This window comes from Xiphias gladius, chromosome 15 (assembly GCF_016859285.1).
Source record: "Xiphias gladius isolate SHS-SW01 ecotype Sanya breed wild chromosome 15, ASM1685928v1, whole genome shotgun sequence".
NCBI classification, from domain to species: Eukaryota; Metazoa; Chordata; class Actinopteri; order Istiophoriformes; family Xiphiidae; genus Xiphias; species Xiphias gladius.
Window position 1 is genome coordinate 639,256 of NC_053414.1, and position 25,080 is coordinate 664,335.

At 44.8% G+C, this 25,080-nt stretch overlaps 1 protein-coding gene across 1 annotated transcript; it reads left to right on the top strand.

Moving 5' to 3' along the window:
- The first annotated feature begins 1,834 nt into the window (after window positions 1-1,834).
- lamc2 (laminin, gamma 2) lies at window positions 1,835-23,528 on the top strand. Its single transcript, XM_040146440.1, has 21 exons — window positions 1,835-2,041; window positions 9,130-9,306; window positions 9,421-9,538; window positions 10,294-10,415; window positions 10,801-10,932; window positions 11,553-11,742; window positions 12,719-12,831; window positions 12,963-13,355; window positions 14,006-14,239; window positions 15,320-15,456; window positions 15,728-15,884; window positions 16,268-16,473; window positions 16,927-17,006; window positions 17,122-17,259; window positions 17,576-17,720; window positions 17,860-18,009; window positions 18,829-18,940; window positions 19,046-19,242; window positions 20,509-20,667; window positions 20,758-20,857; window positions 22,048-23,528. Exons 1-21 carry the CDS (start codon window positions 1,957-1,959, stop codon window positions 22,299-22,301), a joined length of 3,399 nt encoding a protein of 1,132 aa, XP_040002374.1. The 5' UTR covers window positions 1,835-1,956; the 3' UTR covers window positions 22,302-23,528.
- Window positions 23,529-25,080: the final 1,552 nt, after the last annotated feature.

Consider the following 25,080-nt stretch of genomic DNA (forward strand, 5'->3'; position numbering starts at 1 on the left):
TAACAACAACAACAACAATAAATAAAGCAACGTGGACTGAGGCGGCATCATTAGGACCAGAGCAGTTTTAGTTTATCGGTTGCATTTGCACATTTGACAGGATGTCAGAGCCCTTTCCCTTTATTGTTCTCGCTTATCAGCCGCGAAGAAACCACAAGAATAAACCTCTGGTTTGATTTAGAGTCTCTGTCATGTCACCGGACACATTTCACCTCTATTTCTACATTTATGCAGCACAGATCAATCTGACCATTGTTAATTATTCACACAGATAAAATGATCATTCTTTAGAACTGTGTGTGTGATCAGACATGCGATCGATCTGGTCTCGTCGCTCAGACTCGGGCAGCAGCCGGTTTCCCCCGAGGCCGGTGCTCCGGTCCGGGCTACAGAGACGGGCCGATCTACCGGGGCGGGAGTCCCACGGTCCCAACAGTTTCTCGGTCTGAAAGGTGAGACCGAGGAATGTCAGACTCCCCAACCATGTGAGGAAAGACACGAAGATTTCACCTTCTTTACTCGGCTCGGACCTTTTCAAGTTGTGTCCAGCGCCGAGGCTGGAAAACCAGGACTGGGTTTGACTGCTCCACCAGTCAAACCCAGTCCTGGAGCAGGATACAGCAGAGACGGTCCCGTGACCTTCGACTATCTGAAAACTGTCCCGAGGAACTCGAGCTGCAACACACACACACACACACACACACACACACACACACACACACACACACACACAGCAAGTGTAGCTGAAAAGTTGAGAAACGCAGCTGTAACATCCAGCCAGGTGTGGATAGCGTGTGTGTTCAGGGTGTGGTGTTGCCAAGGAAACAGGCACAGACCGGGCGTGGCTCTGTGTGTGTGTGTGTGTTTTATCGCCTGCAGCAGTGTATTTGTGCTGATCAGCGGTGGGGAAAGTTCGAGTGTGTAAGCAGGTATTGGCAGGGTGTGTGTGTGTGTGATGGATCATAATGTGTGTGTGTGTGAATAAGTGTGCGTCTGCGGTTCAGGGTGTGTCATTACCTGCCGCCTCAGGATACAGTTTACAAATGGAAACAATCCACAGGAGGAGGGAAAAAAAGCGGACCCGCAGACTGTGATTTACCGCTTGAGACGCTTGGACTTGGGTTTCTAAATCCAAATAAAAGAATGGATGGTGTAGTTATTCAAGAATCACCAGTCGAGTGAAAGGAGTCTGCTTAATACATCCATGCAGATTGTGGAAAATGCTGCTGCTGCTGTCATTAGTCAGTCCGGGGCCTGCTCAAGCTTCCGCTCCTTTTCCTCACTTCATTCATCTCGTTTATTCACCTATTTTGTTTTATGGTATTTCCTTTCACGCTGCTCTGCTTTTCTACAGCTGCCGTGTCTTTGTTTGAATGTTGGTTGGTCAATAAAACATTACTAAACATCCTCAAACACCTGGCTCCAGCTCTCCGAGGCCTCGACTGATGATATTTTCTGATCTTTTATTGGGACGATTCAGCCTGTTCAGTCTGAACTTTCCGCTAAATTCGGCAGCAGCCGGACATTTTCACTTCTGAAGCTGAATCGTAATATTTTCCATCTCTGGAACAGAGCGCGCTTTCACTCGGTGTCCACAGAAATATGCCCGTTAATGTTCTGTCTTGTGAAATGTCTTTGTGTCACAAACATGTAAATGCGATGGAAGAGTCCCAGAAAGCCTCCAGAACAACGCCCCGGACTGTCCCAACGGACGCGCCGACACACACAGCGGCTGACACACCGCAGCCGTCACATCCTCTGACTGAGTGTGTGTGTGAGTGAGTGTGTGCACCCTGTGAATCACATGTGAGTAAGTGTGGGCCGGCATGTGCAGCGTGTAGAGACCTGCAGCGGGAGAGGAGTTAAAAGTCGACGGTTCGAGGAGCTGGATGAGTTTTTCTTTATTTGCAGCCCTGAGGAGATTTGACACTGATCTGATTTTAGGATTCACACAACATGAAGAGCAGCAGCAGCAGCTGGATTTCACTCTGCGGGGTTCTGGCTGCGGTTTGTGCCGTCCAGGCCACATACACATTCTACTGTAAGTCTGTCATCTTCCTATTCTACGCTTGGACTCTTTTGTTTTCACCTTGGGGTCGAGGGGGCTCGGATTTCCGTCTTTGAACGCTCAAAGTCCTCTGCTGACACCTGAAACTTTGTTCCTCTCAGCCAAAAGAATTTCAGCTCAGGCGTTACCGTGTCGCTCTCTGCACCTGTTTGACAGAAAATACAGAAACTTTTTCCTCAACAACAGCTTCTTGTATAGAAAATGAAATGAACGTCTTAGGACCGAGACAAGTCTCTTAATGGTCAATATGTGGATGTTCTTCCAAAAACGAGACACGCGTCAGGTACAATTGGGGAAGATTTAATCCTTAACAGGCTCAAGTTAATCTCTATTTCTTGTTTTTCTCTAAATGAGCCAACGAGCCTCGAGTGAGATTTAAAGGCTCATGCTACAAACCCTGAATATGTTTCATTACAATTGAGGAGTTACCATTACTGTCATTGCACATAGTAAGTAGCAGTATAACAAGATGCGGTTTAGCATCTGACCAGCAAACGGGAGCAGGCGGTGATTTTGACAGGAAATGTAACTGGGATATATGAGGTACAAGATAAACTAAAACCTCCTTTATATAGAAAATGTAGAGCAGGAGTGGATTCTGCTGTGATATACGTTGGCGACGTTAACAGTACGGACAGAGCCGGTAAATGGCATCTATACCCTACAGAGTCTGGTCATGTGAAACAACAAACAGGTATGAAATATGTTCAGTGTAAGAAGCAGCCAGGTACAGAGAACTGGACCTGACGCCAGGAGAAGACACTTTTTCCTGAGTCTTCAGAAAGTGTTTGGACAACTTCGGTTTTTTCACATGTTGTTATGTTGCAGCCTTTGGCTAAATTTCCCTCGTCAGGCTACTCTCAGTTCTCCATAATGAAAAGGCAAAAACACAGCTTTAGAAATTTGTGCAAATTTATTACAAAGGAAAAACTGAAGTATCACATGGACATAAGTATTCAGACTCTTTGCCATGACACTAGAAACTTAGCTCAGCTGCCTCCCGTTTCTCTTGATCATGGTTGAGATGTTTCTACACCTTGACTGGAGTCCACCTGTGGTAAATTCAACTGGTTGGACGCGATGTGGAAAGGCACACACCTGTCTGTATGAGGTCTCACAGCTGACAACGCACATCAGAGCAAAAACCAGACCATGAGGTCGAAGGAGCAGCCTGCACAGCTCAGGGACGGGACGTGTCGAGGCACAGATCCGGGGAAGGCTACAAAAAAAACAAAAAACTGCTGCTTTGAAGGTTCCCAGGAGAACATTCGCCTGCATAATTCTTCAGTGGAAGAAGTCTGGAACAACCAGGACTCTTCCTGGAGCTGCTGCCCGGCCAAACCGAGCAATGGGGGGAGAAGGGCCCTGGTAAGAGAGGAGACCGAGAACCTGATGGTCTCTCTGGTTGAGCTCCAGAGATCCTGCGTGGAGAAGGGAGAAACTTCCAGAAGGACGACCGTCACCGCAGCGCTCCACTGATCTGGGCTTTACGGCAGAGACGTCAAACTGAAGCCTGTCCTCAGAGAAAGACACACGAAAGCTGCTTGGAGTCTGCAGAGAAGCACCTGAAGGACTAGACTGCGAGAAACGATACGAAACAGTTCTAAGTGGTTTCCTCCGACCAGAGGATCTTGTTTCTCGCAGTCTAGTCCTTCAGGTGCTTCTCTGCAGACTCCAAGCAGCTTTCGTGTGTCTTTCACTGAGGACAGGCTTCCGTCTGGCCTGGTCTGAATACTCTCCGAAGACTGTATATTCTCAGCCTCGTCTCTCTCATTACCCAGCGCCGCACGCTGAGGTTTAGACCGAGCTGTGCAGCTGTGAAAGGTTCAGAAAAGATTAACCCGATCAATGACAGGAGGGAAGTTTAGCGGCACAAGAAAGCGACCAGTGGTAGTCGGGGACCGGACGAAGATAAGAAGAGAGAGCACATACAATGTGAAACATTTACAGATGACAAACAAATGAAGAAACACATCACATAGCTCTAATTCATTCAGTGCTGAATGAATTACTGTCTCGAGTGTAATGAAATGAGTGTAAACTGTTGGCCGCCTGGAAAAGGGAAAGAGTCTGTCTACATAGGAAAAAAAGAGCTAGCTCTCTGCCTTATTCCGATAATCTTCTGTCACACGGAATTAGAAAAACCTCAGTGATTTAAACGACGCGAGCATGGAAGCCCATTTCTGGCAGAAAAAGAAAAAAACAAGAGCAACAACAATAAGTCAGTCAACGTTAGAGCTGCTTGAACCAACATCATGAAATACTGAGTCAAACTGTGACATGCCAAATTCCAAATGACGACTTTTTATATCAGAATTAGGAGATAAGATTTAGAGCCAAAAGAAAACAAGTCAGTCGTGACTTGACTTTACTTAATGTCTCAATGACTTTTTAGGCTGAAATAATGGGATAGAAAATCTCATTTTGACTTTATATATTTATACATGTGTATGTCAGGCAACAGACACAAAATACAGACTGAAGACGAGTAAACCACCATAAAGAAGAACTCGCTATTCTACCCTTCCTGCAGCCGTATGTAAGAGACAGGAGACGGCGAGAAGAAGGGAGGCACCCGCGGGCGAGGCCCCAGCGGCCTCTCCCTCGCCTGCGGGCGAAGCCTGAACCTGAGCTGTCAGGGGGGAGCAGCCTCCCCCTCAGGGATGAAAGTTACCACCAGTTCAGTTTTAATAATATGTTGAGAAGAAAACTGCACATTTAAAGTGTCTGCGATGAGAAGATTCAATGAATGACTGTAGTCTTCAGCTTTACCTGCGCACAGTTAACTGCTCTGGGTTTTGGAAATGTAAATTATATAAGTGATCTGTGGACAAGATCCTATATCTAAGGAAAAGACTGAAAAAACGTAATCCAGGTGTTACAAGCCTGCTCATGCTTTTGGGAATCATCCCGGCACGATCTCATCACCGATACGCTGGAAGAGCGATTCGAAATCTTGTCGGAATATATGGCAAAAAGTCAATTCTTTAGTTTGACAACAAAACTTTTGACTCAAAAACTGCTGAGCACTTTTCAAGATAATCAAAGATGCCTCACACAGCAAGTTAAATTAAAGGAATCCAAGAGGACTGAAAACACTTTCACTCTAAATAAGGGAATAGTTTACGCTGTTATGTTTAATGGAAGACGTACGGAGAAATGTGTTTTCCATTCGTTTGCCAAACGTTATTCACAGAAAACAATGGTACAATACGTTGTTAACTCAGCACGTTTACTCAAGTACTGTACTAAAGTAAAGTGTACGTATACATTACCTGACAGACATAGCTAGATCAGGATTGAACGTAAAAACCCCTCTGATGAAGAAGAAGATCAAAGCAGGGGTTTCCAACCTTTTGTCTTGTGACCTCTTCTCGTCTCTAACCAGGTTTCAGATGTCTGTGAGTTTTTAGAAAGTTGCTTCCAGCCTCAACTTTTGATGGTTGAACCTCAGCAGAGTTGAAATGATCCAGTATTTTAACTAAAAATCAGAGATGAGAGAAAAGTCCAGAAACTGAACCCAGATCAGTGAATCTGAACCGTGTTTCTTCTTCTTCTTCTCTCCCGTGACGACCCCTGGTGACCCTCTGGAGGGGCCCGACCCCCATGGTTGGTCACCAGTGGATTAAACTATCTACCTGTATAAAAAATAGTTCAATTTATCTCCAGAGAGTCTTTTAAATTCTGGTATTGCTGCGTAAGAGAGAGGTGCTTCACGTTTTAACGCTGGGGCCTCTGAGACCTCAAACAGAAGTAATACATCACTTCCCTCAGCAGGAACATCAGTTCAAAACCGTGTTTATAGGCAAAACCAATAAGATGAGTCGGGAGGTGGTGAATGATAAAACAGTTTTAAGCATGTTTCTGATCTGTTAACTCTGTCAGCAGACACCCCCGTGTTCATGCACGAGCCCCAAAATAACGGACCCAAAACAAAAGGGTTCTGGTTCTTCAACCCTTTTGGTCACAGTCACACCTCTGGTCTCCTTCGAAAGGAAACTCTTTAAATCTTATGACCAGAAAGGTCAGAACGGCAAAGTTACGGAGGCACAAACGTGGTTGAAATGTCAGTTCTTCTTGCCTCCAATGTTTTCTTTTGGCATAAAGGGAACATGAGGCCACAGCCACAGGTCTGAACCGAGTCTGGGTCAGCAGCCGCCGCAGTGACGTGAGGATCCTGAAATGCTTTGCACACAGAGAATCGGGAGACGTAGAACTTTCAAACGACGCAGAGTTTGTCGGGGTTGTGTGACCACTGAGTCCAGAAACGCACCTGAAGTAGCTCTACCAAGGCCAAAGAGTGTTAAATTCAGATCAAAGCTGTTACCTAATTTGTTCAGGTTTTCGGCGGGGATCGCCATTATGTATTATAACTTTCTGTATGAGGCTGTGATGCAAGAAAAACGGCGCCTGGGTGGGACTCTGTTCCGTGTGTTTTTTGCTGCCTCTGGTAAAAGAAACACTGAGGAGCTGAGTTAGGAAACCTGAGCTCCTCTGAGGTTTCTGCCTCCTCCTGAGTTGAACTGTTTTTATCGTCAGGTACTGTGCGTTTAGGGAGGAATCCGGTCAGACAGACACATGTCGGAAACTGTCCTATAAAAGCTACAATACCTGAGCTCAGATGAACATTATCTGCTATCACAGAGTGAGTCACAGTGCATCACCCGCTGATGTACTCTGAACCGCAGCGACCGAGCTGCCAGAGTCCGCTGTCGCTACACGAATCCCTGAATCAGAGGCTGAGCGATCCAAAGTCAACCCCGTCCCGACGGTCAGACAGACGAGCAAACAGACACACCTTAGACTCACACACGCCCCGCCGAACGCTAGGATTATAGCCTGATAAATCTCAGACACTGCCGCTCAAAGACCTCGGATCCTTAGAAAAATAGAGCTAGACGGTCCGTTGGAAGTCATGTGCCTTTTGTCCAACGATGGTGGGGGCCAACGAGATGACGCTGAGATCGGTCTGACACATCAGACTCTGGAGATCAACAGGATTTACCGAACTCATCACACATCAGGGTTTACAAAAGACCAAAAGCAATTCATTTTCAACAGTGTTCATAGTCAAGGTGAAGTTGAATTTCAACTTCGGTTTTCAACTTTCACTCCACTACTTTTACTTGATAAATTTAGGGACTAGTTACTTTGCAGTTTCAGATTAATGACAGAAAAGAAACCGTATTATTATAAATGAAGATAAGACAAGGCGAGACTTCACAAATGACCCAGCGGCAGATAAAGCCCTTGAAATGAGCTCCACCTTTACCAGCTGCAACATAAAGTGATGAACACATGAACGTCTCAGTGATCATAATCCAATCATATTTCTCAAACGGGCCGTTCTGCCTCCTGAGCCCTTTTACTTTGTTACCTTAAGCGTAGTTTGATGAAAATACTTAGAAGGTGAATTCAGGACTTTGACTTGCTACTTTTGCTTAATTCCAACACCTGAGTACTTCTTCCACCACTGGCGTGTAATCGCTGCGCCAGAAAGCTTCTCACGCCACCTAATTTGAGAGGAAATTCATGTTGCTGTGCCGCTTTTAACTAAAATCCAGAGTTTAAGGTTAAAAGTAAAGCAGAAACCGAGAAAAAGAAAATAAGCTGACGTTTGTGTCCATCAGACCGCTTTGATTTGTGAGTCATTCCTCGCTCAAACTCTCATTCTTCCCTGCCTGTTATTACGTAACGTTACCACTAAGTGCTATTTATGGGACTGTATTAGCTGTGAATCTTCCCTTTCATGTTAACAGCAGTAACAAGCAGCAGCCTGCTGAACCTCTCCCAGACTCCATCAGAGTTCAGAGGGAAGCTTGAATTCAGCTGGTGGCTCACTGCTGGAAAAAAGTCTGATCACATCTGCTGCTGTTTGTCAGTCATCAACGATCCCTCAGCTCTCTGCGGGTTGACGGCTGTGGTGTTTACTCAGACGAGGTGTCGGCTGGTTTGGGTGGGACTCTGTGGAGTACGGGGATTTGTCTGCAGGGCTTCAGGTTGGGAGGTGCAGCTCTCGCTGGGATTTCCGAACAAACCGCAGAACATACGAGGCGCTCCACGCTCTGTAAACATCTCAAATGCTTTCGTTGGTCAGGTTAAAGCTCAGTGGGCTTTACAGGAAAAGAAAAACTGGGGTTTTGTCTCCACAGTCAGTCTGTTCAACACAAGTTTCCATCCAATTTACTGTGGATATTCACGTTCCCCAAAGGCAAATTCCTGGAGGTTTTATTGTTTTGACCCCACGGGGTAGACTTTAGATTTTAGCTTCAACTACTTTTAAGACTTTAAGACAATAGATAAATCATCAGGGTGTTTGTTTGATCTGTCCAACACTCTCATATTGTAACATACTGCGTGATGATCGCTGCAACCTCTGGGAGGCGCTAGAAGAGATTTTGATTTGTCTTACCCATGTGGTCAGTTTGTGACCTGGTTCTGCAGAACTTCAGTGGATTTCCTGCGGCATGTAGCAAACAGTTTGTCTAGACTCTCTAATGTCTAAGTAGCAGCTGATATGATTTGTTGTGTTGTAAATGTATTGCGTTTAAATACAATACTAGCAATTCTAAAACTCTGTTCTTGCGTAAAAGCAGAGTTGAGAGTGCAAAGCGCTCTACAAGAAGGCAAAATGAAAAACGATGCAACAAAGGAGGACATTCAAAGGACGAGTGGTTAAGCATATGAATAAATGACAGGCAGCAATAACGAGTTACAGACAAACAACATAAAACAAAGAATATAAAGTCTGTCACAAAATCATAATTAAACAAAAAAATGCAATTACGAAATAATGAATGACATTTCTTTTACAACTGAACACGATTTCATCACTAAAAACAACCTAAATGGCGCCTTAGAACAACCCAAACGCTGTCAAACCATAAGATAACTAACACCAATCCACAGCAGTAACTTAATGACAGATTCTAAAACGCACCGAAACGTCGGCAGCCAGAAGAGAGAGAATCCAGTGTCTGAGGCAATGTACAATAAATGATACAAATAAAATTCAAATAAACTAAATAAAACGGACTTTTACCCCCCGTCTCCTGCTGCAGCAAAGGTGCACTGCGAGTGCAATGGAAGATCACGGTACTGCCTTCGGGACGCCCGGGGTCTGCACTGCATCGACTGTCAGGGAAACACGGAGGGCCGCCACTGCGAGCGCTGCAAGGCCGGCTTCTTCCTGGAGAGGGCAGGACTGAGCTGCACGCCCTGCAGCTGCAACCCTACAGGTGAGGAACCACAACATCCCTGTCCTTAAGACACCCTGATGTTTGGAGAAAGACAAACTGTTGACTTTTAGGTGCTCAGATGCTGAAGGTCTCAACTTGTTGCTCCTCCTTCAGGTTCTGTTAGTGATACGTGTGACAGCAGAGGGCGCTGCAGCTGTAAAGAAGGTATTACAGGAGAAAAATGTGACCGCTGTCCCGATGGACCAATCGGACCGAACGGCTGCTCGCAAAGGTGAAAACTCACTTCATATCTGCAGATTCCTTAAAATAATCTTAAACTTTCATTAATGTGACCTTAACTGATTGCACTTCCACTGACAGCACTTGATCAGCACTTTAAATTCAGCTGTTCCCTTCCGTGGTTGTACTAACACTTCGTTGCTCCTTTTAGCACTTTCACTTCAGTGCTTTCACTTTAACTGCCATTTCAATTCCTGTCACTGCCTAAATTCCATCTGCCACTTACATTGATTTCAGTATTTACAACTCATCCACCTCTAATCACACTTGAACTCCTTTCTGTGCTTGCGCTTCAGCTGAATCTTAAACGTCTTTCAGTGTTTAAAATTCATTTTTTTTCAGTGATTTTGTCCCATTTGCCACTTCAATTCCCTTCAGCATTTATACTTCAAATGGTTCTGCAACTCTGTCCAGTGCTCATATTTAAGTTAATCTTCTTTTAGTGCTTAAGTTTCACAGGGTGGTTATATTTCTTCCGGGGCTTCTGTTTCAACTGCCACTTCAACTGCCTTCAATGCTTCAAATTAAGCAATTACTCCCGGAAAAGTACATGTCAAAATCTCCAAACAGTCCACATCTTAAAACAGTTAGGCTCTTTCCAAGGTTTTAACTGCAGTTTTTCAGCAGAAGCGAGCACACGTTCATTTTCTTCAGATGATTTGTCCATTTCTAGTTCACAAAAATATTCTTCTATGTTTTTCTTGTCAGTTTCAGCTGTCACATCTTTTCAATTGTTGTGTTTTTCAGACGTCAGCCCAGAGAGGATTCTGGGAGTCAGACTCTGCCATGTTTCTGTTACGGCCACAGCAGCCAGTGCTCCGCACAGTCCGGTTACTCCGTCCACAACATCACCACCACCTTCGCTGACGGTAACTGTTCACCTCTTCACTTCAAGTATATCCAGCTGCAGCCATGAAGGGCGAACATGAAGGAAGTTACAGGAAGTTGAACTGCCAAATATGCTTAGGGTTTTGGGTTTGGGTCAGGGTTAGGTGTCGTTTGGACTCTCCTTTGTTGCTAACAAATGACTGCTGCATAAGGTGATGGGGCGTGGTTTTGGGGTTGAAACTTGGTTGTGATTGGCCAGTGAGCCTAGTCCACGCACGCAGCACCCCTTCATGCCCCCCCATAACAGGTACACCGAGAGGGCCAGTAAGGAGACAGGCAGGGCCAATGGTCCTCCGGCCCACCGATGCTGCAGTCCTGGTCCTGATGGCCAGTCCAACTACGTGACGGACTGTGTTGTGTTTTTAGGTCCGGATGGTTGGACGGTGGCGACAACTCAGGGCGTTGCCCCCCGTGACGTTCACTTCCGATGGTCACCAAAACACCAGGACCTGGAGGTGATCTCCAAAAACAGCCTGCCGGTTTACCTGTACGCCCCTGGTGAGAGTGAACCCCGCCTCCTTTATCTTCCTTCTATTATCTGCTCCTTCTTTTCTCCTTTTTCATTTCTTTCATGACTGATGTTGTCATCTGATTTCCTTATTTATTTCTGTCACCTAATTCTCTGTCTCCTTTCCTTTCTTTTGCTTGTCTTCTCTCCTCCAGGTCTTCTTCACCCCCCTACACTTTTCCCCGTTCCTCTCACGTCCCTTTTTTCACCATCCTTTCCTTTTCCTTTCCTTCATTTCTTTTAAACCTTTTCGCCCACTCTTTCATATTTCCTTCTTTTCCTACCTCTCCTCCTTCCTTCTCGTCTTTCTACTCTTCCCATGTGTCTATGTCCTTCCATTATTTTCCCCTCCTGTGTTCTTCTTGCCTAGCTTCTACTTCCCTTTCTTTTCCTTCCCTTCCTCCCTTCCTAATCTTCCTCCCCCCTAATGATTCCTTTTTCCCACTTCTGTTCCTTGTTTCCTTTCCTCTCTTCTTCGTCCTCATCTCCCTCACCTTCTTTCCTTTCCTTGTCTCCTCTCTAAAGCATTAGCCTTTCCCTCCCTTTCCTTTTCTTGTTTGCTGCTCTCCTCTCCTCCCTCTGACCAGGCGTTTCCCCTCCTCTCCTACAGCTCCTTACCTGGGGAACCAGTTACTGAGTTATGGTCAGGACTTTTCCTTCTCCTTGCGTCTGGACCGAGGAGTCCGACACCCATCCACCAACGACGTAATCCTGGAAGGTGCCGCTCTAAGAGTCTCAGCCTCGCTGGGCGACCTGCGATCCATCGTCCCCTGTGGACAGAAACTCAAATACAGCTTCAGGTCAGAAAATCAACCTGCAGGGACGGGAAACTTGATAATCCATCACAATGAGTGTTTAGAAATGGTTTATTTTTGTGTAAAAGTCTGTCTCACAGCCCTCCTGACTCGATAAGCTCCACCTGACTGTTGCTCCAACGTTTAATCTCTTCCCTGTTGCTACCTAAAGATTTTGAATTGCTGTCTGTCAGAGTTGAGGAGCCCTGCTGCTGTAATCAGAGCGAGTAGAAACAAACCTTCTCACGCAGACAGAATCTGCTGCTACTGAGATTCTGTCACCAGCCTCTTTGTTTACATGCTATTTTACTGCATTAGTGACGCTGACGAAGCTGGATGGAAACACAATGTTTGTACCATAAAACCCTTATGTAAATACAAAATAATTGAACTTTGTGTGCAGCAAGACTAGCGACAGTAACGCCTAACTGCTCACTCACTGAATACTAAAAACAAAATCAACTAGACCTACGGACAGGTATACTGGGGTCCGGTCACCGGACTCAACTGAAGAGCTAAAGCTGTACCAGTCCAAGGTCATGGGAAAGTAAAAGTGTCACTAAATTGATTTGCTGGTGTAACACACCTCGCTGTCCCCTTGGGCACGGTCGGATGCCCTTTCACAGTCGACTCTCTGAAAGGGCAACAGGCTGCAGCACGAGACCATGGGCATCAGAGAAATGTCAAATATTTAATTAGAAGAACAAATGAAGCCATCATCAGATTTTCACCAGGTTTTGTAAGACCGTATTGGATGGCATACCGGATCTATATACTACCAAACTGTACCTTTCAAATTTCCCATCTGCATCGTCAATGGTTTGGGGCGCTTAAACAAGACGGTAAGAGTCACTGAATTTTCTAATTCTGACCACACGTGCCCCACTTGAGCATCTCAGGAACAGACCGAGACGCCTGACTGAGCTCAGCGCCTCATTTGGTGTTGTGAAGTGTGAAACCGTGTCTTCTGTCCGATGAACAGACTGGACGAGCAGCCCGGCAGCAGGTGGAAACCTCAGCTCTCCTCCATCCAGTTCCAGACGCTCCTCCAGAACCTCACCGCCATCAAGATCCGGGCAACATTCGGCAAAAATGGTGAGCTTTTACGCTACCTGCTACATATCTTGCTCCACGCTTGGAGACAGCTCGCAGCTTGCTGCTGGATACTTGACAGGTGATCTTGATGTTTAGTTGTGAGTAGTAGTTGAGCTCTTGTGTCTTTTCAGGACGCGGTTACCTCGACAATGTGCAGCTGGTGTCAGCACAGCGCGGGGATGGCGTCCCAGCCCGCTGGGTTCACACCTGCAGCTGCCCCACAGGATACGAGGGCGAGTTCTGCGAGCGCTGCTCAGCCGGTTTCAAACGCAGGATCCCTGCAGATGGGGCCTTCAGCCCCTGCGAGCCCTGCAGCTGCAGAGGAGGCAGCTGTGACCCTCATACCGGAGACTGTTACTATGCTGATGAGACGCCCGGTGAAAGGAGCTGCTCTGAGGGGTTTTACCGAGACCCTTTGCAGCCCCTGACCTGTGTGAAGTGTCCCTGTCCGGAGGGAGTGCCCTGCTCACTGCCTGCGGGGTCACTGGAGCCTCGGTGTGACCGTTGTCCAGCCGGATCCGCCGGTAAGTCCCAGAATATGTAAAAGCTACTGTATGAAACTGACAACTAGTTGAATTTTTGTGGAAACTGGGGCTTTGGGGACAGGGTGGAGGAGGAACGATGCCTCAGGGCTGTTGGCCAATCTACTGTAAAAGACTTGCAGCTTCTAAACAGTGGGGTCAAGGGCTTTAGGTGACAACTAGCTTCCGCTGAGGTGTTTGCTAGATTTTCCGAGGTCTGTTTGTAGACAGAGATATACATGAGACAATAACTGCACATCAACAGTTATTAAAGAAAACATAAATAACCCGAGGAGGATAAGAATGAACAACATGGTGACTGTAAAACAAGACTGAAGCTGGTAAGTAACCCTGCAAAGAGCTGAAGGGAGATGTTTATATTAAAAAGATACATGTCACTTTCAGTTTGACACTTTTTGGATTTAAAATGTATTTGATGTGTGTTGGTAAAATGCTCCAATGTGAGAAAACTCTGCATAAAATACAAACGATATCTTTCAAATAGTTTTAGCTCTCGGAATTCATTGACCCCCATCAGCATAAATGCCAACGCGGCTGTAGTAGTCATTTACTTGTCATCCTTAAAGTATTCTCACATTATTGAGATGAAAGTGCCAACAACATGATGATATTTTGTCTGTATCTCCCTCCAGGTCCTCGCTGTGACGTCTGTGAGGAGGGTTTTTACGGCGACCCTGAAGGGGTCGCTGGAGTGAGGCGCCGCTGCAGACCCTGTCAGTGTAACGGTCACATCGATGTCAGCGTGGCGGGAAGCTGCGATCGCAGCAGCGGCGAATGTCTGAAGTGTCTGAACAGCACAAGGGGACGGAGCTGTGAGGCCTGTCTGAGAGGTTTCTACCACAGCCGACCCACCGACGCCTGCAAACGTAAGGACCACATGTCAGTCAGGATGCGCCGCATATTTTCTGATCTGACGTATTCGGTTCATCTTTCAATGATTGTCAAGTAAAAAAGTGAAATGTGATCCGGTTCCAGCTCCTCCACTGTGAGGAACTGGATGTTTTTGTGCTTTATATGATAAATTGAATTTACAGAGAAACCATCGCTTTAGAGCAGGGGTCAACAATTAGGTTCAGCTGTTAGTCAGTTTTTTAGCTAGGTCACTGGGGGCGTCCAACATTTACCGGCCATGGTGAAGATGCGAGCGTTTAATGATTTCGTTACTTGTCATTTTTTGGCTTCGTTTAAATAAAAAAAAAGTCATCTAGGAATGAAATAGTTTCATAAAACTGTTTTAGGGTTGTATCTGAGGGCCGATGTCACTTATCAGTAACTGAGGGCAGCGGCCAGTATAAGATGTTATGAAGTCATATTTACACCGACCTTTGATTTACATCTCTACCTGCAGTAGCTATAAAACTTCAGATTATGCCAGGGGCCAGATATTTTTGCTGGAGGGCCAGACTTGGCCCACCAACCACTATTTGCCCACCACGGCGTTAGACTCTGGGATCTAAAAATCAGCATTTGTCATTTTGGTAACAAAGTGGTTCAACAAATTCCCAAAGTTGCTATTTTTTTAGTAAGAAAAAAGTTTGTAGTTGGTTGTTTGTTTTGTACAATCAACCAAGAAAAATATAAAACTATTAATATGTATAAAACGGTAAAAATGATGGAATGGACATTTTATCGACGACTGATCAGAAATCTAAACGGACTGGCTCAAAATCTGCTTCCATGGAAGCTTAATGGACAAAAAAAAGGTTCAACATATTTAGATGAATTTGGTTAAACATGAGCTTTATAGTGGACTTAAATGTAATTAACATCCTTTGGCTCATACAAAGTTCACCAAATATTTTCACCATATTTTTGTAAAACTGTTCTTATAGCACATTTTAAATAAAACATAGTGACCCGTAAAACCCGAGGTGCCCGATGTCGAGCTAATCGGCTTTTGTCAGTACAAATGTTACAAATGTTTCCTCTCTTGTTTTGTGGACCAGCGTGTGACTGTGACGTTGAGGGCTCAGAGTCCAGACAGTGTGATGATCTCGGCCGCTGTCGGTGCAGACCGGGCTTCGAGGGTCGGACGTGTCAACGATCCAACTGCCCCGCGTGTTTTAGCCCCATCAAGACAAAGGTAAAGCTGCGAAAACTCTGCCTCATATCCCGTTATAAGTACATATTTCATTAAATGTGACTACGAGCGTCGGCTTAGATTGGTTCTGTTAGACTAACTGCTCCAGTTATCAGCCATCAGTCTTTAAACATTAATACGGTTAAATAGAGACGTGTACAGTCCAGGATAAAAACGGTTTTCAAATGTAGTCTGATAATTTATTATAATTACATTTTTTGGCCACTTGGAAGCAGTGAAAGTGCTCCTGTTGAACGTGTTTCTTATGCTTCAGATGGAGGCTTACGCTGCCAGACTGAAGGAGCTGGAGACTCTGCTCTCAGACGTGGACCGAGGTATGACACCAGCCAACAACGCTGAGATGGAAGTTGCTCTGAGTGCCACCGAGCGGCTGGTGAAGGACCTGCAGGAAGACACCGAGCAACTCGCAGGTACTCACCTTTCGCCTTCACTTATTGATTCTTTATCAGTTACTGGAGCCGGAAAACAAGTATCGGTTTGAGTTGAGACATCCAGTCAAGCACACATAATTTCATTATCACTGAGAGAGATCAGAAAAGGTTGGCGATCTGCTGAGAGCTGATGTAGAACTTGATGTAGAAACTGTACTGACTTTGAGAAGTTGGGTGTTTTCCCATTCATTTCAAAACAGAGTTTTCTAGCAGCATGTAGTGGACATTAGAGGAACGGCAGCTGAACTGAACTGCTCGTGCAAGGACAAGAACAGTTTTCAGATCATCTGTTGGAGAAGTTATGGAGAAGGTTTCAGGAGCAGAAGATGTTATGCACTGACTATGTCACATGTTTCCCATAGAATTGGAGAAGACCCTGCAGGGTCGTCTGTCGTCCATCAGCAGGAGTCAGCTGGCCGAGGGACAGGACATCCAGAACATCGCCGACACAGCCAACAACATCAAACAACAACAGAAAACGTACAAGACGGAGGTGGAGGAGGTCCAGACTCTGATGATCAAGATGAAACGGAAACTGGAGGAGGCCAAGAAAAACCTCAGATATGCTGTAAGACATAAGACCGACTGGCAAAGACTGGAGGGTAGAATGTTAACCTACCTTATCTAATGTCAACTAATTAGGACAGCATGGAAATTGCAGGGGAGGTGGGGATGAGGGTCTTCACTGTGCTCCTCATGGCTCAGGACGACATTTTAACACTGAGGTTAATTAGAGTCAAAAGTCAAATTTCCCACAGAAAAAGAGGAGGTCATTGTGGCTGAAAAATGACACTCCAGACGGGACTGAGCAGGTAGTCTCAAAATCAGAGAGAAATCCAGTCTGAATGGAGCTGCGGCGTTTGCTATGGTGGATTATCTTAACCCAGAAAACTCAATGATTTGGAAAATGATCATCAGGAATGGCTGTCACTCAAAAACTGGATGAGGTGATGAGGAAGATTCAGTAAATGATGGTGTTTTCTTGTCGCTAAGACCTGTTTTCTCTCTTCCCTCCTGTCAGGAGTTTCCTCTTGGAGATGCTCCGCTGGGTTCAAACCTCCTGTCTTCTTGGGTGCGGAAAGCTACCAGCCTGGCAGATAAGTAAGTCCATTATACTGAGGTCACGGTGTCACCGATATACAAGTAAAAACGTACGCTAGATGTTTGTGTCTTCACCGTTGTCACCAGTAATGATTCTTCCTTGTCCATCTTCCAGACATCAGAAGAATGCAACCACTGTGGAGCAAACTGCCAACAAAGCTCTGAGTGACTCTGAGAAGAGTCTGGCTCTGGCCCGAACTCTCATGAACAAAGAGAACAAAGTCAAAGAGCTGATAGGGGATCTGAAAACTATGTGAGTGGCCTCTGTTTGTCTAACCTTCTCCGCTAAATGCTGCAACGATTAAGATTCCTCATTTTTAACACAAAGATAATGTGTTATGTGTAAGATAATGGTCCTGTATGAGTGTCCAGACATTCCATGCAGCTACTGGCAGGGTTGAATTTGTAGAACTTGTTGGATAAATTCAGAAATATGACTCAATTTGCCAGTGTGGCGCACACATTTGTTTCCAACTGCACCGATGAAGCGTTCTGAACACGACACTTCGATGACCCCAGGCAGAATCTCCCCGTACGTTGTTAAACCAACAATGTCTGTTTGTGTTCAGGTATGATCAGACTTCGGCCCAGGCGAAGGGTTTTGAGAACCAGGCGATCCGTTTGAGCGGCGAGGCTAGAGATGAGAGCAAAATGGCGGATGGTATGTTGAAAAACATCGCCAACATGGAGCGAAAAATCCCAACATCCCTGAAGGTAACGGCAAAATCTGTTGTTCAGTTTCAGAAAACTGATCTTAGAAAACATCCTTATGAATGAATAAGTTCTAATTTCATCTGTGTACGATCGTCTGTTCAGCATCTTTAACTCCCCTCTGTTTTCCCGTGATGCCCAGGAGGAGATGGACCGCATGGTTTCAAGGTTGGACGGTATGAAGCTGGTGGTGGACGAGAACATCTCAGGCTTCGAGTCACTGCAGGATGGCGTGCAGCGAGACAAGGCCGCCACCGAGGACCTGCTGGCCAAGGGCAAGGCCGCCCAGCAGGTACAGACATAATTCATCCATCTCTGCTTCACCGTTACCACCGAAGAGCTTAAAATGTCAACCTACACACTCTCAGCAAAAAAAGCAAATTGTACTTTTTTTACATGGAAACATTAGATTCTTTCCTGCATTTGCTTCCCTGCAAATGCAAATGCAGTTTTTCATGGTGTAAAAGTATGAAAGAGCGCAAATCATGTCACGGTGTGTAACTGATAGGAATCAATGTGCTTCTCAGTCAGGGACTGAAAGTCCAAAAGTAAAAACAAAACAACAAAACAGAATGAAGGAGAGAAAACTACTTAGTTTAAGAGAAAAAAATCTGCACAGAACTTTTGCACAGAGATCAGACAAAACAGAGGAACCTGTAGGCTACTATCAGCTGTGTCAAACTATCCACTTCAACCCTGCTCTGGTGAAGTGTAAATAGCTCGTTGGCTAAACTCGGTGAGCTGCCTGCTGGCTAGCATGTTAGCAGGTAGCTCACCAGCCCCAGACGTTCACCTACTAGACCTGCAGGTAGTCACAACATTACCCAACCTTCATCAAGCACCTTTTTCCTGAGAACATGCGGATGAATTACGAGACGATACATTCTGATTGGACTGAGCGCCAGCTGTCCAGCCATAAGATGAACAATAAAAGTAAAAGCAACAAAATGACATGATAATGACATGACAATCACAAGCACACGAAGAAGAAACAGGCGTCTAAGAAAACGACAGACTTTTTTAGAGTGTGCCGAGCTTCATCAGTCTGGTCCTACTTTTGTTGCATCAAACTGAGAGATAAGATGCAGCTGATCTCTGTCTCTGTCTGCAGGAGTTCAACAAGCTGCTGGACAGAGTCAACGTTGCCAAGGCCGAGACGGAGGCCGCTCTGCAACGCATCAACAGCAACGCCGAGGTGGACGACGCACTGAACACCCTGAGAGGTACACAGACCCGCTGACTGACGGACTGGGAGATTAAACAGTCACTCTCGTTTGTTTTCTCAACACTCATAGCGCAGGACTGATTTGACTCTTCTTCCTCTTCAGGATTCGACCAGCAGATCGACGGCAGCAGAGCTCGGGCTAACGCTGCCATCAGGCGTCTTCCTGGCATCAACGCCACCATCCAGCAGGCTGTTAGCAACAACGCCGAGACGCTGTCCGCCCTGGAAGACGTGTCCGACGATTACAACAGCGCTGTGGGAACCAACAATGTGCTGGAGGGCCTGGTTGGCAGTCTGGAGGTAAAAACCAGTTGTGTACATATGTGTGGCCTAGCTTAGCTCAAACACTGAAAGCAGGGGAAAACTGTTAGCCTAGCTCCATCAAAAGAGAAAAGCAACAACTCCAGGTCTGTTACTGACACGTGAAGAGGATTTTTGCCTCCCCCGGTCTTACCTGACCGTAAACACAATCTTTGGGTTTTATTTCTGTTACCTTGGGCTTTTGGCCTCTTTTCATTGTTTTCTGACATTTCATAGACCAAATGCTAACACAACTTATCAGTTAATTGACAGGGGGATTTGGCAGATTAAACAACAACGGATAGAATATTTCAGCTGCAGCCCTACCGGCCACACTGCGCCACCTTCAGGCAGAGAAAGTAACAGGTGCCGCAGTTTTTAACACTTGCGCCACCTGCTGGCAATGTGTTCTGACTGCAGTTTTTTTCTGTGTGTTTTGGTTAAATATTCAACACTTGTATTAACCAGCTAGTTAGTTAGTGAGCTAGATAGTAAGTAATAGAGACAGATCAACATTTCACTATAGGTCATATTAACCTACAGTTTATATCAAGTGGTAATACAGCAAAAAACAGTCACAACTCACCTTCCGCTTACTAACTTTTTCTGGAGCTTTCACTGCGTCACACAGTCTTCATTAGTGAAGGGAGTTTGCTCAGTTGGCGCTGTTGGATTTGTTGATGTGAGAGCTCAGTAGCTCTTTCATCCAAAGTTCGACTAAACAATTCCAAATGCCCAGCTTTTTTGAGCTTTCAACCAACTTGAGTTGGGAATAAGATATTTATTTCCAAATGAAAAACTTTCACATTTAACTTTTGAAGGTTTTGTTTCTTTTATTTGTCTTTCTTAAGCTTCTCTTAAGCTTGTCTTTCTTGTCCTGAAAAGTGTTCTTGGCACCGTATGTAAGTAAACCGAGGGCCACTAGAAACTGAAGACAGATTCCTGGCATGCACACACATACACGTCGACATCTGCAGGTCTAGACTAGTGTTAGTTTTCTTCCCTCTAGGAGGTTGGACTGGAGCTGCAGGTCTGTGATATTCACCTGGTTTCAGGTGCTTCACATCAAATGACACAGCTCCTTGTTCTCGGTTTGATGGCAGTCAATATTCTTGTAGGCTGAACCTGAGACATTCGTCTCTCACCGGGCAATGTATTGGTCTGTGTATATGTTGGGTGCTTTGAAACCAACTGTCTGTCCATATTAAGTGGATTGATCGCAGTGTTGGACCTCTGCTGACTGGGTTTTTCGTTTTGACTCTTCAGGGAATGTTCGGATCTTTGCCGTCTCATGACAGTCTGATGAATGAAGCCACCAAACTCAACAAGGAGGCGAAGGATCTGAAGACAAAGGCAGTCGATGTAGCTGGACGCCTGGAATTGGATCTGGGTGACGCCAAGAGGCTGGAGGTTGATGCTGATCAGGTAAACTGTCCACACAGAGACAACCTGTCCGGGATAAGACTCACAAACTGTTGGATGAAAAAGTAAACGATGTAAATGTTTCCTCTGCAGGCCGCCGTCGGAGCAGCTGCAGCTTTCGTCAACGCCAAACTGACCAGGGACGCTGTGGGAAAAACACTTGGAGACATCACCAGTCTGCTGGCTAACATGAGTAAGTACAAGATTTTATATTACTGGATCGAGACAGCTGCTCGTTGGGGGTTAAGCTAAGGAGGTCACTGACTAGAAGCAGTTAACCGTTGTCATGAAAGTTGAAGAAATATGTTGATTTAAGAGCTGTTTTCCAACTGGGGACACAGCCATCGGTGAACACAACACCAGGCTGATGTGAATCGCTAAAAAAATCTGAGCCGGGCCAAGAAAACCAAGAAAACATCCTGTTATCTTGAGTTGGAAACGTTGGCACAATATTTCACGATGGTTAGCTCCACCAGTAGCCCTGCAGTCACATCAGATAAATGGAAATTGAGTCTAAAGTCGCTCTGTTACTGTAGTGAAACCAGATACAAACACACAGCTCATGTCCTTTTTAATCAGCTGAGGTGTTGATATTTAGATATTATTTAGACGTTGGTTTTTGCAGCCATGTTGCCAACAGTTCGTTGACACGTGTTGCTGCTGTTATGTAGCTGTCAGAAGTTTCCTCCAGGACCTGGAATTACAACGAGCAAGTTAGCGTGGACAATTTTTCCCACTTGGCTGCTCACAATTACGGCCCGTTCGACATGGCATGAGCACCCTATTATTTAACATGTAAAAACATGATGTGGGAGCAGGTGGTTGCCGCTGCTGATACTACTGAATAAAAACATACAAACAACTTGCTGAACACTGTCGTCATAGAGTAGTTGCTGTTATACCAGCTGTTTGTAGGTGCAATGGTAATAACCTCAGGTCAGAACTATAAAAAAGACCAAGTGCTCCTCACGTGTGGAAATTAGTCACATACGTAAAATAAACTAGCATTTTTATGTTAGCAGTGGATCACATGACTACATGTCATGTGACCACCACCTGTAACTGCACGGCTCCACGGAGCGTGTTAGCGTTTAGCTCATACTTTTGATTTTCTGACCCACAAACTCTGCTCTTGTCAAAGCCGTCTCACGCCACGGCAGGAAGCTGCTTTCAGCGCAGAGGCTCTAATAAACCCACTGTCGTCACCGTGGTGTTTACGGCTTGTTCTGCTGCCTCCATGTGGCCAAAAAGTCAATGAATGCAACAGTAAAGATTAGATGTCGCGTTTACAGGACGTTGAACACCTGTAGACTGTAGCTACACCTGCAGGACAGGTTTCCTCAGCTCCTCTCTGACCCTCTGTGTCCTCCTCCTCCTCCTCAGATCAGCCCGGTGCTGTGGATGAAAATGGACTGAAGCAGCTGGAGGACTCTCTGGCAGAAGCCCAAAGAACCGTGGAGGGTCATCTGAGGCCTCGGCTCAGGGACATGGAGCAGCAGGAGGCCGCCATGCGTCGCCAGCTGGCCGGCATCAACCTGGACATCGACACCATCCTGGGAGACATCACTAACCTGGAGGACATCCTGAAGGCCATCCCCGCCGGCTGCTTCAACAGCCCCCCCATTGAGGAGGCCTGAGGACCGGTACCTGCCGCCAAGTTCTGGCTTTACGGAGTCCAGATCCAGAGTAAATACCTGCCACTTGAACAATAACCTGCCTAGTCTTACAAAACAATCGGTGGTGCAAAAATAAGTTAGTTCCCTCAAGACAGTGAGTTTTTATGTGACTGGCCTGTTGGTCCATAATGAGGAAAAACTTTTCTTGCATCTTTCTTAAACAAGTACAGGATGAACTCGTTTAAAGGATGTATACACATAATTTATAAAAATATTTGGTTAAGATGAATACAGAGTGTAAATATAAGAAAAATGACACACCAACAATTTCATTTTGCAGAAATAACATCCAGTTTTATTTTTCTGTCCGGTGAAAACTTTTCACATTTTGAAAAAGCAGGAGAATCTTCTCCTCACCCTTCGTCTGCTCAGAAAAAGTGAAACCCAGAGACACCACGTCCGGTTTTTGTGTTTCACAGTTCATACCAGAAGGACTTGACACAACCAGATGACTTAAACATTAAGGGGCTGATTCTGCTGTAAATCATTCCGTCTAACATATGAAAAAAAGGGAAAACACTAAAGCTACTGAAAGTTTGACCTGCAAATGTTTGGTTTTTTTGCATCTAAGACATCAAACACTAATTCTACATTATTGCACATAACAACTTCTGATAACATTTTTCTTTAACAAATGTTTAAAATAATGACCCCTACAGGTTTTTTAGTAAAGAAATATATTAAATATTCTTACGCTGAACCCATATCTAACTTTTACCTGATGGACAGTGTATATGAAACTGTATTTTTTTGTGTTGATATTTCTGATAATGTGATGTGTGAATGTAAAAGTAGTCTATTTATAACTGTACATACAGTTTCAGTTTTTGTAACCTTCGAAATTCAGTGTTTTTATTTGTTCTTTTTCAAAAAGTGTTGTCATTAATGTGTCTGACCAGCAAAAATATGTACATGTATCTTTACTCTTTAAACGTAGAAGATGCTGCACTTTTTCCTGATTCGTGTTTCTGTTGTCTTAATGTTCAAAATTAAAATTCAAAAATATTTTTATTTAAGATATTATCTCAGAATTATGTCATAATGTTAAGAGAGCGAACTTTCTACTTTGAAATTAACAAGTTGACATCAGAACTGTAAATAGCCACTGTTTTCTTTCTCCAAAAATTGACCAATCATGTATGATCAATCAATTATTGATTTAGCGTTTAGCATGTCACAAATAGTAAGAAAATAAACCAGCGATGATCCGAATTTCGACCTGTGTTACTGATCCTCACTTTAGTTATTTTCCATCAATAAATAATTTTGATTTCAGGATATAGAGAATATAAAATGAAATCACAGTCCTCTACTGGAGCAAGAGAGGACACAGTGCTATGATATTTAAATTTTTTGTTTTAGGCTTAGGTTTATCGACAAGACTCCATTCCATCTGCAAAAACAGTCCAACATATCGAACGATTAAGTCCTAGGACTTTGGTGTTTCCACAGTCCACCAAACTCATCAAGAACGCCGACTCGGCGTCCAACGAAGACGTGAAACCTCCAGCAAGACTTGTAGTATAACGAACACCTTCACTGTCAGACCGACGCGTTTCAGCTTCGTCACAAAGAACGTTTAAATAAGGTAACCAGCCAACGGGGCACTTGCACAGATGGGTTGGAGATTTTAGTTGTATGATGACCCCGATGTTTTAATGTCTTCAGACTTTTTCCTTCTCTATGCAGCTGAAGTCGCACCAGAACTCCCTATTCTGCTTCAACAGCATTGAGATGGTAGAAAATAAGGCTAAAGAAAAGGAAGTCATAGACTCAAACAACTAATAAAACCTTTTCAAAACCACACAAAGTAAAAGTGCCAAGGACACATTGAAGGGAATCAGCGTCATAAAAGACACTGGCTGTAAATATAAAGGTAGATTATAATCACATATTCGTACGACCTCATTCTATGGAGGAATACTGTTTAGCAGCTGTTGTTGAGCCTTCGGGAGAGTTCGACTCCTAAATCATAGGAAGTGTCTTATTTCTGTTCCACTGGCTCTGGAGCTCACCCACCTTCTTAACGTAATCACAACGAACAAGGCCACTTCCGTACATAAACAGTATTTAGTTGAATATGACAGCCACTGGAGCTGGAAGAACTGAGGTCCTCCAAAATGACTACTGGGATCGAGGCTGAGGACAAGTGGGGTTTGTTTTGTGCCACCTGAAGTTTCTGTTGCAAAGCTTTTGTCCAGTTAAAGACCGGACGCAAAACCCACCAACCGTTCATACTGAGAGTCAGCTGCGATCTAACTTCACAACTTTGAAGAGGAACGGGAAACTAGTTAAATCTGATGTGCAAAATGTTGTGCTATCTGCTAAAACTGTGATTAACAAAACTACGTAATTATATTATGAACAAAATCTGGATGAGGGTGTTGTCGGACTAATATCACGTAGTCTGATCCTGACATTGGACTAAATAGGTTTTCAGGTGAATAAATTTTGTTTATGTGTCAATAACATTAGATTAAATTCCCATCCTGATCTGTAACCAGACACACACACACACACACACACACACACACACACACACACACACACACACACACATTAAAAATGACACATCACTTTTAAGAGTGCATCACAGTTTACAATCAATAGAAGTCAGAGCGACAAAAGGCAGATTAATACAGAAAAACAGGATTCGTTTTCAGCTACATGGTACAACTCAAAGTGACTGACAGGAATGTGCACGCACGCACGCACACACACACACACACACACACACACA

What these genes read in the sequence shown, in the direction of transcription:
- lamc2 (XM_040146440.1), top strand. Translation starts at nt 1,957, where the DNA reads ATGAAGAGCAGCAGCAGCAGCTGGATTTCACTCTGCGGGGTTCTGGCT. An exon ending in AAACTCAAATACAGCTTCAG is followed by an intron (nt 11,743 to 12,718) that starts GTCAGAAAATCA and finishes TCCGATGAACAG; the next exon opens with ACTGGACGAGCAGCCCGGCA. An exon ending in AGACACCGAGCAACTCGCAG is followed by an intron (nt 15,885 to 16,267) that starts GTACTCACCTTT and finishes TGTTTCCCATAG; the next exon opens with AATTGGAGAAGACCCTGCAG.